This window comes from Gorilla gorilla, chromosome 5, assembly GCF_029281585.2.
Source record: "Gorilla gorilla gorilla isolate KB3781 chromosome 5, NHGRI_mGorGor1-v2.1_pri, whole genome shotgun sequence".
Taxonomy (NCBI): Eukaryota; Metazoa; Chordata; class Mammalia; order Primates; family Hominidae; genus Gorilla; species Gorilla gorilla.
In genome coordinates this window covers 104,313,822-104,329,501 of record NC_073229.2, presented here as the reverse complement: position 1 = coordinate 104,329,501, position 15,680 = coordinate 104,313,822, and the positions used below count along the sequence as shown (strand labels likewise).

Sequence of the window (15,680 nt, the reverse complement as noted above, 5' to 3'; positions counted from 1 at the left end):
CTACAAGCCAAGAGGGATTGGGGTCCTATCTTTAGCCTCCTTAAACAAAATAATTATCAGCCAAGAATTTTGTATGCTGCAAAACTAACCTTCATAAATAGAGGAGAGATAAAGTATTTTTCAGATAAACAAATGCTGAAAGAATTCTCCACTACCAAGCTAGCACTACAAGAACTTCTAAAAGGAGTTCTAAATCTTGAAACAAAACCTTGAAATATACCAAAATAGAACCTCCCTATAAATTATAAATCTCACAAGGCCTATTAAAAAAAGACAACTTTAAAAAAAAGGTATTCAGGCAACAACATGATGAATAAAACAGTACCTCACATCTCAATGCTAATGTTAAATGTATATGGCTTAAATGCTCCACTTAAGAGATACAGAATAAATAAAAATCTACCAACCAAGTTTCTACTGTCTGTCTTCAAGAGACTCACTTAACACGTAAGGACTCACATAAACTTAAGGTAAAGGGATGGAGAAAGATATTTCATGCAAATGGAAACCAAAGCTAGCAGGAGTAGGTATTCTCAGACAAAACAGACTTTAAAGCAACAACAATTTAAAAAGTCAAAGAGGGATATTACATAATGATAAAAGGACTACTCCAACAGGAAAATATCACAATCCTAAATAATATGCACCTAACACTGGAGCTCCCAAATTTATAAAACAATTACTACCAGATGAATAAGTTGAAACTTATTTGCACACCAAAACCTGCACATGGATGTTTATAGTAACTTTATTCATAACTGTCAAAACTTAGAAGCAACCAAGATACCTTTCTGCAGGTGAATGAATAAATAAACTGTGTTACTTCCAAACAATGGAGTATTATTCAGCATTAAATAGAAATGAGTTATCAAGCCATGAAAAGACATGGAGGAATCTTACATACATATTACTAAGTGAAGGAAGCCAATCTGAAAAGGTTTCATACTGCATGATTCCAATTATATGACATTCTGGAAAAGATAAAACTATGGATACAATAAAGCTATCAGTGGTTGCCAGGGGTTGAAGTGAAGGGAGACAAACAGATGAAGCACAGAAAATTTCTAGGACAGTGGAAATACTCTGCAAGATATTACAGTGGTAGATACATGTCATCATACAACCCACAGAAGGTACAACACTAAGAGTGAACACTGATGTAAACCATGGACTTTGAGTGATGCCAATGTGTTAACATAGGTCATCAATTGTAAAAAATGTACAACTCTGATGGGGATGTTGACAATGGGGAAGGCTATGCTTGTTTGAGGTCAGTGGGTATGTGGAAAATCTCCATGTCTATCTCTCAATTTTGCTGTGAATCTAAAACTGCTCTTAAAAAAAACTCTTAATTAAAAAACGGCAAATTCTGATACACAAGTGAATAAAAACACAAGGTTTTCACTCTTACAATTGCCAAGTTAAATGTCTAACAAATATTTCCTGTTTTCATTTTTAGATTTTAGTAACAGTTACTTTATTGAGTCTTGCCTCCCCACAGTACCTGTGGCAATGATTCCCTATCCTTCCATAGTTTTTCATTAACTGCTGTTTAGACACACAGCATCTGGCTTCGTCAATCATGCATTACTCACGGCTAAATTAAATATATAGGGCTTAGAGAAAGCAAGAAAGGGATTAAGAGATACAGGTTGTAGAATTTTTACAATAAAGAACACAGGCATAATTTTCTTCTTCTACATACACATATATATACAAGCAGAGATGTTTTCTTCAACATTGTTTAAAATAACCAGAATTTAGAAACAATTCGTTGTTCCATAATAGGGAAAGGATACATGTGAAGGTACATGTGAAGAAATTTTATGACTATAAAATGAATACGGTTTTATGAATATAAAAACCAGCTAAGCCTGTGTGAATAGATACAGAAATATATCAAAAATATATTGGTAAGAAAAGCAAGTTATACAATATTTGTAACATGCTCTTATTTGTATTATTTGTGTGTGTACATTTTATATACTCACATACTTGACTAAATGGATAGAAAATAATTTGCAAAGCAAGTTACAAAACAATGTTTATAATACAATATTTTTATGTTACACACACAAAATCTGTTTACATGGAAGTAAATGTATTCTATATATTCACATATGTATGTAAATATAAAAGCACAGAAAAAGGCTTAAGGAAAGGAGTTCAAAGTGAGCCAGTAGGAAAAGGGAACTTTCACTATATTATGCTATATAGTTCTGTGATGCTGGAACTTTTTACAAAGAAAACACATGACTCATGGTATTAAAATTTTATTCAGGAACAAAAATAAATCACTCTACCACATAGCTTAAGCTTAGTCATTGAGAATGCAAATACCTTAAAGTTAATGATCAAAAATAGATACCTGCTTATGGTCAAACTTAGCCTGAAAAGTGAATAATATTAAAAATATACCATAGCATAAGAAAATCCCACTGGGTCCTATTCCATGAATAGTTCAGTTTATTAACTCAGTCACAGAAGATATACAAACAAATTCAAAGGCAACTGCACTGTCAGTTGACTGAACACCTTTTGATTCTTCTTGCTACTCAATACTAAGTCAGGGCCTTCTCATCACAAAATAGAATAATTGCCTATTAGCTGAAGTCCTGCTTGCTTTAGATATCTGGAACTGTAGATTTACAATAAATGCTACCATGCAATTTTAAGAACGAAATAGAAATCTACTTGACCACTTCATAAAAGAATAAATATGAAATAAACAAACATGACTTGTAATCAAATGGAAACTGAAATAAATTAATAATATACGTTTAAAAGTATAGATAAAACAGTCTTACAGTATATACAACAAAAAGTCAACAGTAGTTAGAGGATGGACTTATGAGTTCCTTTTATCTTTGTTTGTACTTTTCAGTACAAACATATATAAAAGATTAAACAATAGACACAATCCAAATCTCCCTGTATTCACACCCTTCTGCAATATGAGTAGGCATCTTTTCCCATGAAGAGATGGTGTCTATTTGTCCTCCTCTTCAACTTGGGCTGACTTTGTGACTTATTTTGGCCAACATACTATAGCAGAAGTGACAGTATGTCAACTCCAAGCCTATGCTTCAAGGGCCTTACAACCTCTGCTTCCATCAGGTGAACAAGCTTGAGCCAGCCCGCAGGGTGATAAAGGGACAGATAGACCAAAGCCTACCAGCCATAACTGGTGAAACAGCCCAACTAAAATCAGCAAATCCAACCCACACCTGACCTGCAACTGACTATAGACCTATGAGGAAGCCTAGACAAGACCAGAATTGCTGAGCTGTGACCGGCCTAAATGCTGACCTGCAGATGAGCTATATAAAGAACATTGTTGACTTAGCCACTAAGTTTCAGGAGTGGCCTGTTAAGCATCGATGGCTGACAGACAGAGTATGTGTTACCTTTATAATGAGAAAAATAAATATTTTTAAGAAAATAAGGTAAGCCATTGTAAACCAATGCCTTAATTATAACATTGTGTACAACAAAATAAAATCATCTGATTTTCAGCAGTTGTATACATTTTTAATTTAAAAAGAAGAAACTAAATAAACTCAAGAGGGTATCAGAACTACCTCACTGTAGTTAAGGATCCAGCTGACATTTAGCAAACCCAATTGTCTTAGTCCACTTCATTTTGCTAGGAGAGAATACCTAAGACTGGATGATTTATAAATAAAATGCATTTCTTAAAGTCTGGAGTTCAACTCTTTCAACTAAAAGAGTTGAAAGTTGTTGCCTGTGGGGAAAGATGCTTGGATTTGGTGAAGGGTAAGGTAAGGAACTGCTATTTTTTATTAGAAGCTATCATTTGACTTTTTAAATTATGTGTAAGTATTATTTCAATTTAGAAACTAATTTAAAAATCTAACAAATGAATTCAATTTCTCCCACTAATGGATCCAACTTACTCTTGTGAGTGTACCTAGTATTAAATATACTAACCTGCACAAATTAATCTGCTTAATGTAAAATAGAAAATATTAATTTCTCTCTTTACGTACACTGATACTTGGCAAAAAATATTTTAAGTCTTCTACCATTAAAAAGCTACTTTAAATAATGTTCGTCTCTTCAAAATATATGAATTCATACACAATTAGTATATCTGCTAAAAAAGTTCCTCAATATCATTATGTCCTATTTTTACTATTTTTGGATTATCCAGAAATCCTAGAAACAAGACAAACAATACAAGGATTTTAGTCTTTTAGTCTGTCTTGATTTCCCACTAGAAGAATCACAGATGAAAATCATATTTAATTCAATATCACTGATGTCATGTGTCATTCAATTAAGTAAAACCAAAAGACATTAAAGAATATCTTCTTCACAAGATGCCTATATGTGATAATATCACACTGACTCTCTTTTTGAATAATCACTATTTTGTACATTTTTTACACCAGCTGGATTTTTCTGCCTTATCTACCTTTTCTAAACGTCCTTCTTCCATTTCTAAAAAGATTCATTGCACTCAAATGTCATAATTACAATCAATAATCAGGAAATCGAAAATATTATTAGGTTACTTTCTCCTTCTATGTTCAGGAAACCTAAATTTTTATATATATTGATTGCATATTCAAAATAAGGAGAAATAAAATTCAAGAAAATTGCTGCATAAAGAATATATGACTTATTTTCATCTGTACGATTTATAAAGTTAATGGTTGAATTGAAAGAAACCATTTCTAAAGGCTGGACATGTGGGAGAGTCACCACAGCCCAGAGGTTTGCACAGAGAGCAGTTTATGAGCACAGGCCCAGAAATGATGGAGTCAGAGAGATCAGGCCCAGAAATGATGGAGTCAGAGAGATCAACAGGAGCTGTGACTGGCACAATGCTGCACAACAATGCTGCACAGGGGCCAAACGACTCATCTCTTCTTGCCCAAATGCAGGAAGACTACATTTCCCAGCTGCCTTTGCCTCTATCTGGGGACATATGACTAGGTCCCTTAATGACTAATGATTACAAGGTGCAAAGGTTCCCAAACCCCCTACCTGTAACCAGACCAGACTGTGACATGTAGTTTTTATAACTTTCAAAGAAGCAAATTAATCCTACGCCAATGGAGAAATTAATGCAATATAGATATTCAAACCTTGGACTATATACTACATAGGGATGTACTACCTTAAGTCATGGCTATGAATAGTGCAGTCATCCCTTGGTATGCATGGGGGTTTGGTTCAGGACTTCTTGAAGATACAAAAATCCGTAGCTGCTCAGAACCCTGATCTAAATGGCACAGGATTTGCATAGAACCTATGCACAACCTCCCTTATCCTTAAAATCATATCTAGATTACTTATAATGCCTAATACAATGTAAATTCTATGTAAATGGCTGCTATACTGTATTGTTTAGAGAATAATGACAAGAAAAAAGGCCTGTACATGTTCAGTGTAATTATTTTTTCAAATATTTTCAATCTATGGTTTGTTAAACTTATGGCTCTGGAACCCACAGATAAAAAGCGCCAACTGTATATATTTCCATTCAGTTAAAAAGTAGATCATTTTATCAGCCTGGGCAACATGGAGAAACTCAAAAATTGAGTTTCTCAAAAACTCAAAAAAATTGAGAAATACGAAAATTAGCAAGGCATGGTGGCACATGCCTGTGGTCCCAGCTGCTTCAAAGGCTGAGATGGGAGAATCACCTGAGCCCAGGAGGTTGAGGATGCCATGAGCTGTGATCACACCACTGCACTCCATCCGGGGTAACAGAGGGAGACCCTGTCTCGAAAAAATAAAAAATAAGATCATTTTAATTATGTGGGAAACTTTTAAAAACTAGACAGCTATTTCCTGACATGAAACTAGGACACTGGAGGAAGTTATATTTCATTTATGCCCTCCATTCAATAATAATTAGGTGGGATGCAAAATAGGGTAGTATTAGAAAGACGGCAGCCTCTGGTGTCAAAATGTCTTAGTTTAAAACTTAAATCCATCGCTCATTATTTCTGTGAGCTTGAGCAAGTTTCTTAAAGTCACCATCTGTGCCAAACATGCCCAATCCTGGTTGTGTGACTTTGGGCAAGTTGTCTAATTTCCCTAATCCTTAGGTTCCTCATCTATAAAATGGCGATAATGACAGAATTTACCTGATATGCTGGTTGTGAGAATTAAATGACATAGTCCCCATGTCTACACAAGATAGCCCAGCATCTAGCACATAAGTGTTCTAATGGTACTTAAAGACTAGGCAGGTACACACATGGATAATCTCACTTAAATCCTCTCAGCAACCTTATGAAATATGATTATGAGTAAATAGAGGGGGTTCCTACTTCACCTATTAAGACAAAAGAAGTATCTGTGTTAAATCATGACAGCTGCAGTTTATTGTGCTATTAACGAAGGATATTTTCATCTTAAAAGAGGCATCTCTTCTCTAGCCAAGATTATGTATTTGTCAAAATTACCTATTAGTAACATCTACAGGAGACTGAAACTCAAAGTATGTTAAACTTAAAATGAGATTAAATGGAGAGATGTGAAAGAAGCTTACTAATCAAAGGAAGATAAAGGAGAGTAATTTGGAGCCCCAGTCTTCCATCATCCCACGCAAACCACCCATAGAAAGTTAAACTCTTGACTCCACATAGAAAATCCCAGAAAAGAAATCAGAATGGCTGAGATAGAGGCACATGGCCATGTCCTGAGATCATGGAGGTCAGAAGAGATGACTGTCAGCCCCTTCAGAACCACACTGGGTAAGATAAGGGCAGTAAGCATGGAAAGAGTATGTTCTACAAGGAAAAGAAGAAACCCAGAGGTGCCCAGGTTAACCAGTGAGTGAGAGCTCTGCACAGCAACCATAAGCAAAAGCCTTGCATTTACCTCTGTAAGTGAATCATTCTTAAACAGGATTTAGTAATATAAATGATATGGATACAGATTAAAATTATACACTACAGGTAAATTATTTTTAAAGTTGACAAGTTAACTTGTTGATGCCTACATTTAGCTTCCTAAGGAACCCTTTACCTAGTATCCTTTACCTACTTTATTTTAGAAATTATGTATGTACTACTCCTCCAGACTTGAGAAAATAACATCTCTACCTTGATAGTACTACAGGAGGGAAAAGCAGGCAGTAGTTGATGCTTCCCTGAAATATTTCCTACTGCACTGGTTTAGTTCTGATGAGGCAAAATGGCAAAAATATGCCAGGGAATCACTTTTGTCAGCAAAATTTTGCTGATAAATATTATTAGGAAAAACACTCATGTTTGTTTCCTTAGATTTATTTAGACCTTCTCAGTATCCCTCTACATTCAACCTCTCTTTCCTTTCTCTTTATCTCTCTAGATTATATTCTGGTTATTGCTTTGGTTTTATCTTCCAGTTTATCAATTCCCCCGTTATCTGTTTATAAATTTCTGGGCTTAAACCATTGGAGATTTTTATTATATTTTTCTTTTTAAACCTTCTGTTGTTTTTCTTCAACTTTGCTTGTCACCTTCTTGTATTCTCAAGTGTCTCCTTTTTTTTAATATGAAACCCATGTTTTGCTTTTTTTTTTTTTTTTTTTTTTTTTTTTTTTGAGACAAGGTCTCACTGTCATCCAGGCTGGAATGCAGTGGTGCCACCGTGGCTCACTGCAGCCTCAGCCTCCCCAGGCGCAGGTGATCCTCCCACCTCAGCTTCCCAAATAGCTAGGACCACAGGCGCATGCCATGACACCTGGCTACATTTTGCATTTTTTGTGTAGAGACAGGGTTTTACCATATTGCCCAGGCTGGTCTCAAACTCCTGGGCTCAAGCGATCCTCCCACCTCAGCCTCCCAAAGTGCTAGGATCACAGGCATGAGCTACCACATGTGGCCTTCATTTTGCATTTCTTATAAAATAGTTTTAATATTTAAAGTCTACATGGGTTCATAGCTGCCTTTTCTTGTTTCCGCTCAAAGGGATTCTATCTTTTACTTGGAGCTTTATCTGTGGGAGTATCTGGGTTGTTGCTAACCTAAGTTGAAGTGACTCCAGAGAGGATTTTGTTTCCTTCCAACAGTTTTCATGGACGCCATCCACACAGAATCACTTTTAATTATCTGCTTAAGTGCTTTCAGACCGCACTACTAGCACATACTCAAATTGTAATCCTGTGTAAGGTTCATCTTGTGATAAAAACTCTCAGAAGAGATTTTTTTTTTCTTCTCCAAGAGGATAGAGCAAGACAGGTAAGTTTCCATCCTGTCACCTTTGCACCTCACACTGTGAATGGGTCCCACAGGCTTTAATCAAGGACTCCTAGCAAAGTCTCTACCTAAAGTGAGCTCTGTACTTTATCTCCTGTCCTCAGTGCCCCCATGGAATCATCAAAGAAAAGTTAAATGTGTCCAGGACCTGGAAGATGACTATAAGGAAAAAGCCAGCTTTGGCATTCACTTACCTCCCAGAATTCTGAGCTCCACTTTGCTTTCGAACTCTGCAGCGTTCTAATTTTCATGCCAGCTCAGTATATATTTAAAATCAGCACACACACAATCACACACCATTTATTTCAGGGTATCTAATCTACTATTCCTCCATTAATACCAGAAAAGAAAATCTTATTCTACACTTACTCTTAACACCTCCTTCTCCTTTCCCCTCCTTAAATTCATTTAGACACCAAATATTTCATATAATCTAAAAAAATTTCTAACCCATTTCCTTCTGCTAATCCAGGCCTTCTCCATGATATCACATAAACAGGCTATTCAAACAGCCGCATACCCGGTCTCCTAGCAGCCAACGTTTTTCCTACACTAAGCCTTGGAGGTGGTGAGAGATGGACCTAAGTTCCAATCCACTGTAGCAAGTTCTATTTTGTTCTTGTTCCCCCCACTTTATTTCCATCTTCCTTTCCTCACAGTCTTCCCCGTGGACTTCAGGTTATAACATCAAACACAGAAGCAACAATCTTTCTTAGACTGTTTAACTAGTTTTTACAGCTGCAAATGGTCAGATGCTTAGAATATATTTCTTATATCTTTCAGTTTTGCTTCTTCTAGTTTTGGTCTCCAATCAAACCCTGACTATTACCACAATATAAAGAGATCTGTCTCCTTCCTTTAAACAATGCAGTGTAACCCATCAGATGGATGGAGCTTAGCTTATTCAACTAACCTAAAATCCTCTAGTGATGGGCAAATGTGTTGTTTCCAGTTCTTGTTCGTTTAAAGGGCACTGCAATGACCAGTAACATTTTCTTCAAATTTTTGCCAATGTATCTCCAAAATGGATTCCTAGAAGTGGATTATGAGTCAAAGGGTAAACAGCTGAATTATTTCAAACAGATCTCTTCCCTCCTTAAAATTTATAGCTTCTTTTGGAAACCATGCAAGTAATTGTGGTAGAGACTGGTAGTTGTCCCTCAACATCCATTTCCTGTCATTGTGTAATAATAAAATTTTTAGTTAGGCACTTAAGCCAAAGACTAGCTTTCTCAGCCTCTTCTGTGGTTAGGTGTGGTCATGGCCATATGATTAGATGTGACCCGTGGGAAGTGAAATTTAATGCGTGCAATCTTCAAGTTATTCTTTAAAGAGAAGGATAATACCTTCCTTTCCTCCTCCTCCCTTCCTGGTAGCTGAAATACGTATGTGGTATTGGGAGCTGGTGCAGCTACCTAGGACCAGGAACTGAAAACTACATGTTGAAGACAGCACAGCAACCAGAGAGAAGAGGCCCGGTACCTTGATGACTGAGGAACTATCACACTAGCCCTGGACTGCCAACTTAGACATTTATATTAGAGAGAAATAAATTTCCATATTACTTGAGGCCTTATATTAGCATAACTTAACATATCTAACTTTATGGAATTACATAATTCATAAATATATTTATGTGTTTAAGATACCATTCCATAAATAAAATACAAGGTCTTAAATGCATAGATTTTGTAAATATTACCTTAGACTATTCCAAAGTTTGCACCTCACACTGCAGATGTGGTCCCACAGGCTTTAATCAAGGGCTCCTAGCAAAGTCTCTACCTAAAGTGAGCTCTGTACTTTATCTCCCATCCTCAGTGCCCTATAGAATCATCAAAGCAGAAGATCAATGTGTCCAGGACCTGGAAGATAACTTTAGGGAAAAAGCCCAGCTTTGGCATTCACTTACCTCTTTTTGTATCCTTACTTATACTTGACTATGTTCCATTTGGTTAAGATTACAGTTGACCTTTGAACAACACAGTTTGAACTGGAGGGGTCCACTTATACGCAAATTTTTTTCAACTAAATGTGAGTGGAAAATATACCATTCACGGCCTATGAAAGGCACATATATGGAGGGCCAACTTTTTGTACATGCACGTTCCACAGGCCAGCCATGGGACTTGAGTATGCTCTGGATTTTGCTATTGGGGTAGAGGGGCTGGAACAAATCCCCCGAGTATACTGAGGAACGATAGTACTGAATAATTAACCTAATGGACCATTATGTAAAAATGTAGCTCCCAATTAACTACCAATTATTTTTATATAAATGTCAGCCAGTATTTATAATAATTCTACATCCATATTTATTAGTCCATCCATGAACCATTATGAGTCCCAATATGAACTCTTCTAAAAAACTTTAAATGTAAAATTTTGTGTTTTCATCCACTCAATTTTAACTATTCCCAAATGTACATAAGAAATTTAAAAAGGAGGGATGTAGGGGAAAAAAATCAATCTATTAAATTTTTACTTATGGATACTGCAAGTATACTACCACTTAGAAATTGTCAGGCTGCTCTGGTCTTTGAAATGAATGTAAAGCACCTTCTTTTAACTGTCTCTTTGATTCCTTCAATACATAATGTCTTCCAGAGGCCTCCTCAATCAAATGCTGAATCACAATGCACCATTCCTTTTATATCATTCCAAACAACTGTATGTTTGGAGTTTACACCACCAGTGTAAAGTACATCTGAGACACAGGGCTAGAAAAGGGTGGGCTAAATTACAGAATCAGGGTCAGAAGATCCAAAAAAAAAAAAAAAAAAGGAAAAGTAGAAACCAAAATATAGTCATAGTGACACTGAACCAGAGGTCAAGTCTAAGAAAACCATAGGTCAAAAGCATCCTCTCTATATAAGAACTAAGAATAAAATAAGATAAATGGACATAGGCAACATCAGTTATTGTTTCAGAACTGACCTCAGGCAGTGTTTCGCAAACTTGAGCATGGATCAGAATAATCTATAGGGCTACTAACACAAAGAGAGCTGGGCTCTGCTCCCAGAGGTTCTAATGCTGCAAGTCTTGGATAAAAACTGACAATTTTCATTTCTAATAAGCTAGCAGTGATGATTATTCTGCTGGCCCAGAGAACAACTTAGACAACCATCTAGAGAAGACTAATATGAAGACTTTGGTGGTTAGCCCTTTTTTCCTATCCTAATTTCTTCTGCAGAGAAGCTTTCTAGCTATGAAAGAGTCAATATCACTGTGACCTCTATTGAGCCCCTGGGAGTCAAGAAGTGATTCAGAGTTAGAATCCTAGAAATGATACATGATCAAGCATGGGGAAATTTCTGGAAACCTTTTGAATACTGAACCTCATCAGGGTCTTTCATAATCTCTCCAAGGGCCAAGCCTAGGACAAATTTTTCAAGTGCATTCTCTTAGCTAGAATCCTGTAAATGTATTTGCCTGACCAATTCTGGTTTCAAAATTTGCAGCAAAGTAAATATTACTTTTTCAAATCTTTCTTACTCAGTCGCCATTTATTAAATACTGCAAAATTTCTTTACTGATTGGGTATAACAGCTGGCTGGCATTACAACTATAATAGCCACAGGATATCCAAAGTATTAGAAATCCTTTTCATCAAAAAGCTATTCACAGTATATCATTGATATTCTCCTATTCACTTCAAAATTTTAAATTCTTACATTCATTTTTATTACATAATGGGATACAGACCATAATAGAGTCCATATAAATCTAGAGTCAATTTAAAATCTGTTTTTAAACTTAAGAGCAACAGGAACTCTGAAAAATCTCCAATGAAAGTGTAAAATGACACATCCACTTTGAAAAACTCATCACAGAGGAATGGATACATTGAAACAGAAGCCCAGTTGCATGGGCCATGAATTAATTGTGATCTATTCATACAATGAAATGCTACTTATTAAACAATACTGTACACGCCTCAGATTTTTGGGTGTTCTTTTCCCCACAGCCAAGAAGCATTTATTGGCAGGCTGGCTCCAGAAACATAGTTGTAATATGCTAATGCTATTCACAAAAAATTAGCTTGATGAAGAGGGCCAAGCTACTTTCCTTAGTAACTAGAATACTTAGAAAAATAAATTATTATTACTTAGTAGTAATAATACTATCAATGAACAATGAATATTCATATGATGTAATGACAATGTTCATTATTTAGTAGCAATGTTCTAATATTGTACAGTTGTAAGATATTATTGTAATAGAAATGAACAATGAATATTCATCCAATATAATGACCATGTTCCTTACTAAGTAGAAATGTTCTAATATTGTATAAAATTGTAATATTATTGTAATAGAAATGAACAATAGATATTCATACAATGGACTACTACTCAGCAAAGAAAAGTGAATAAACTACTGATACAAGCAACATGAATGAATCTCAAAAGCATTAGGTTGAGTAAAAGAAAGCAAACACAAAAGAACATATGCAGTGTGCATGGATTTATATGAAGCCCAAACACATGTACACCTAATCTGATGGCAATCAGAAAGTGGCTGTTTTTGGCATAGGGAGAATGGATCCATTGTGAAGAGTGAGGAAGAAGCTTCCAGGAGTGATTAAAATGCTTTAGACAGAAAAAAATCATTTGCTATTTAAAATTTCCATTACAGTGAAGAAATTAGCAGTCACAGATGTATGTTTATAAAATCAGGATTTTGAGCTAAAAAGAGGATGACCAAACACCTCAGTTTGCTTTACACAGTCATCCCAGCATAGACCTGACAGCACAGTATAATTGTTAACAGCACCTCCTTCACAATCAAAGGTATCTTGATTTAAATGAAGGAAGACCTTTATGGTCACTTTAGTTAAAAGGAAACATATACTATTTAGTAAAATGAGCTCATTTACTTTTCTGTTCAATCCATATTTACTAAGCACCTACTATGTGGTTAAACATAGTCCCTTTATTGTTGCTACCACTTCAGATTTCCTCTGTTTCCACAATCAAAATATAAAATGGCTAGATGAATTTTTCCCAAACATAAAATTTACACCTGAGGACAAACTAAATACCAAAAAAATCAAGATTCTTTCTACAAGGAAAATATAAATCAACCATATGGAAAAAAAAGATATAACTTTTAGAGCTATAAAAAAACAAAGTATATAAAGATATTCACAAATATAAAATAAAGAAAAACTTTACCTGCTGCCCTGTAAAGTATTTTAGGTTCAAAAAATATACAAGGATTTTTATCCTCTATGCATGACAAAAGAAGTCCTTTGGCCTGGAAAGGGCTTCTGGGTATAACCACCTGCAAAAACAGATTTTTTTAAGACAATTTTAGTAAAAATATATCCCAGTAAACTCACTTCTAAGAAGGGCTGATATTTAAATAATCAATTGTTACTAATTAAAAATAGATATTGGCTATTTACTTTAAGCCTAATTATCACTTATTAAGTTTACATATTATATAAAAATAAAAATGCCTCTTATTCAACAGATATTTATCAGATGTCTACCATGTTCTGCTAACTAAGATACTACTCTTAAGAAGCTAAACTTGCCTATATAAAAAAAATAAAAATAATATGCAAAGATCATTCATCAAAGCAAAAAACTGTAATATTGTTAATATCTACCTGTGTTTATCTATGAAGAAATCTCTTCTACTAATAATCTGTTTCTGCTTTCAAAGTACATGCAACTCTCTTCTCCAGTTTTAACATGTTAAAATCTTCTTTTCCCATGAAAAAAATATGGTCTTCATTTCATAAGTGAAAAATTAGTCCACTGAGTTTTATGGTCCAGGCACCATAATGTCCAGTTATATAGCAAAGCAAAAACAAAAGTGTGGATAGTCCACACTTCCACTCACAGGAAAGGGCTCCAGGACCTTCTCGAAAATGAGGGTGATGATAAGGAAGATGATAATGACAGTAGGAAGCACATGTGTAAACTTGGCCAAGCACTCTGTGAATTAATTCATCTGTTCATAGCAACCCCACTAGGTAGCTATTATAATTTTCCTCATTTTAGAAATAGACACTGAGGTTTAGAGAGAACAAGTAGCTTGCCTAAGGTCACACGACTTGCTTGATCAAAGAGTCTCACCCAATTCCCACTGATACCAAAGCTCAAGCTCTTAACTTCTATCTCATGTTGACTTAAATCACAAACTTTGTCTAATTTTAAATGATTATAATTGTTTAAAGACAAATATTATATAGGAAGAGTTATTAAAATAAACCTGAACTTATCACAAAGACTTAAGATTCCCTGAGGCAAACTATATTTGGCTTTCAAAGCCATTTTTATGCCATTTTTTATTGAAGGGTTTTATTTTAAAAATAAAAGAGCAGCAAAAATGTCACTATTTTCTGTATAAAAAATTTTATTTTCTGTTCTGGACCTCTGAACACATTAATAACCATATCACACAATGCCTTTATCTTATGTTCCTACTTTTTAATTTCCCTTCATCTGCTTTCTTCATATTAGCCTTTTGTACTTTAAGTATATTTTCATTTCAGCTGAAAAAAAAGGAAAAAGGAATAGGAAGAAAGAAAATGAAGGAGGAAAAGAGAAGGCAGGGGACAGACAGAAAAGATCTGTTCTTAAAAACAATATAATGTTATAAATATTAAATGTGAATTAACGTTTAGCTCAAGCACAAAAATAACTTGCCTCGCACATGGCTTCTTTCCCAGTCTACAACTTCTAGCTCACATTCAAAAATCAGGCAACATCTACTCAACTAAGATAAGCTTATAACTTTGATCTGGTAGAAAAAACAAATAAGAAAAAAAGAATAAAACATAGACACATGCTCACAATCAATTCATGTGGTCAAAAAACAAATATACATCTCTGGATTCACACATCTATGGGTTTCTACAAATGATCCCCTGAAAAGCTTATTCAGTAAACAGAAACAGAAAACATAATACAAAAAATTAAGACATAAAATACTCAAAATATTTTTACCATCAAAAGACCTAAGCTTTTGTGAAAGACAGGTTATAAAAAGGAGATGCTTCAAAATTAATTGGTTGAGCAAGTATTACCTAACTTTAAACAGAAAAAAAAAATCTAGGTAACAGTCTTCTCTCAGTCTTTTTAACAAGTAAGAAATACATTAAAAGCAAAAGTCTTATCCCTGTGACTTTGAGGTAAATACAGACTAAACAAAAGATTTATTAAAATCACCCCATCATCAGTTAAGTGAGAAAGACTTAAGTTAGAAAGAAATATAAAGCTTTGAAAGAGAGGGGAGGTAAACCAACTATGTTCTTGGTCTTATTCTTTGAAGTCTATAAAATTAATCAATGCCAGAGTTTATAAAACCAGTTCTCCTTCAAAAAGAACTTTCTGTAAAACTGGGCATTGGATAGCATACTTAAAAGAACTGCTAACCTCCCCTTCTTAAATACAGTTAAGTTCACATAAATTCCAAGAATCCTGTTTGTTTTCTTTCCTCTAG

At 34.9% G+C, this 15,680-nt stretch overlaps 1 protein-coding gene across 16 annotated transcripts in view; it reads right to left on the bottom strand.

Annotated features, from left to right (window-relative positions):
• BCKDHB (branched chain keto acid dehydrogenase E1 subunit beta) overlaps positions 1-15,680 on the bottom strand; it is a 377,315-nt gene that overhangs the window by 292,810 nt on the left and 68,825 nt on the right. For all 16 annotated transcript variants that reach the window (XR_010134301.1, XR_010134302.1, XR_010134300.1 and 13 more), the window contains one exon: positions 13,400-13,508. Coding sequence is in view for 9 of the 16 variants with exons in the window: in XM_031012416.3 (XP_030868276.1) it covers positions 13,400-13,508 (109 nt within the window). In the remaining 7 variants the exon portion in view is untranslated. The remainder of the gene's footprint in view (positions 1-13,399; positions 13,509-15,680) is intronic.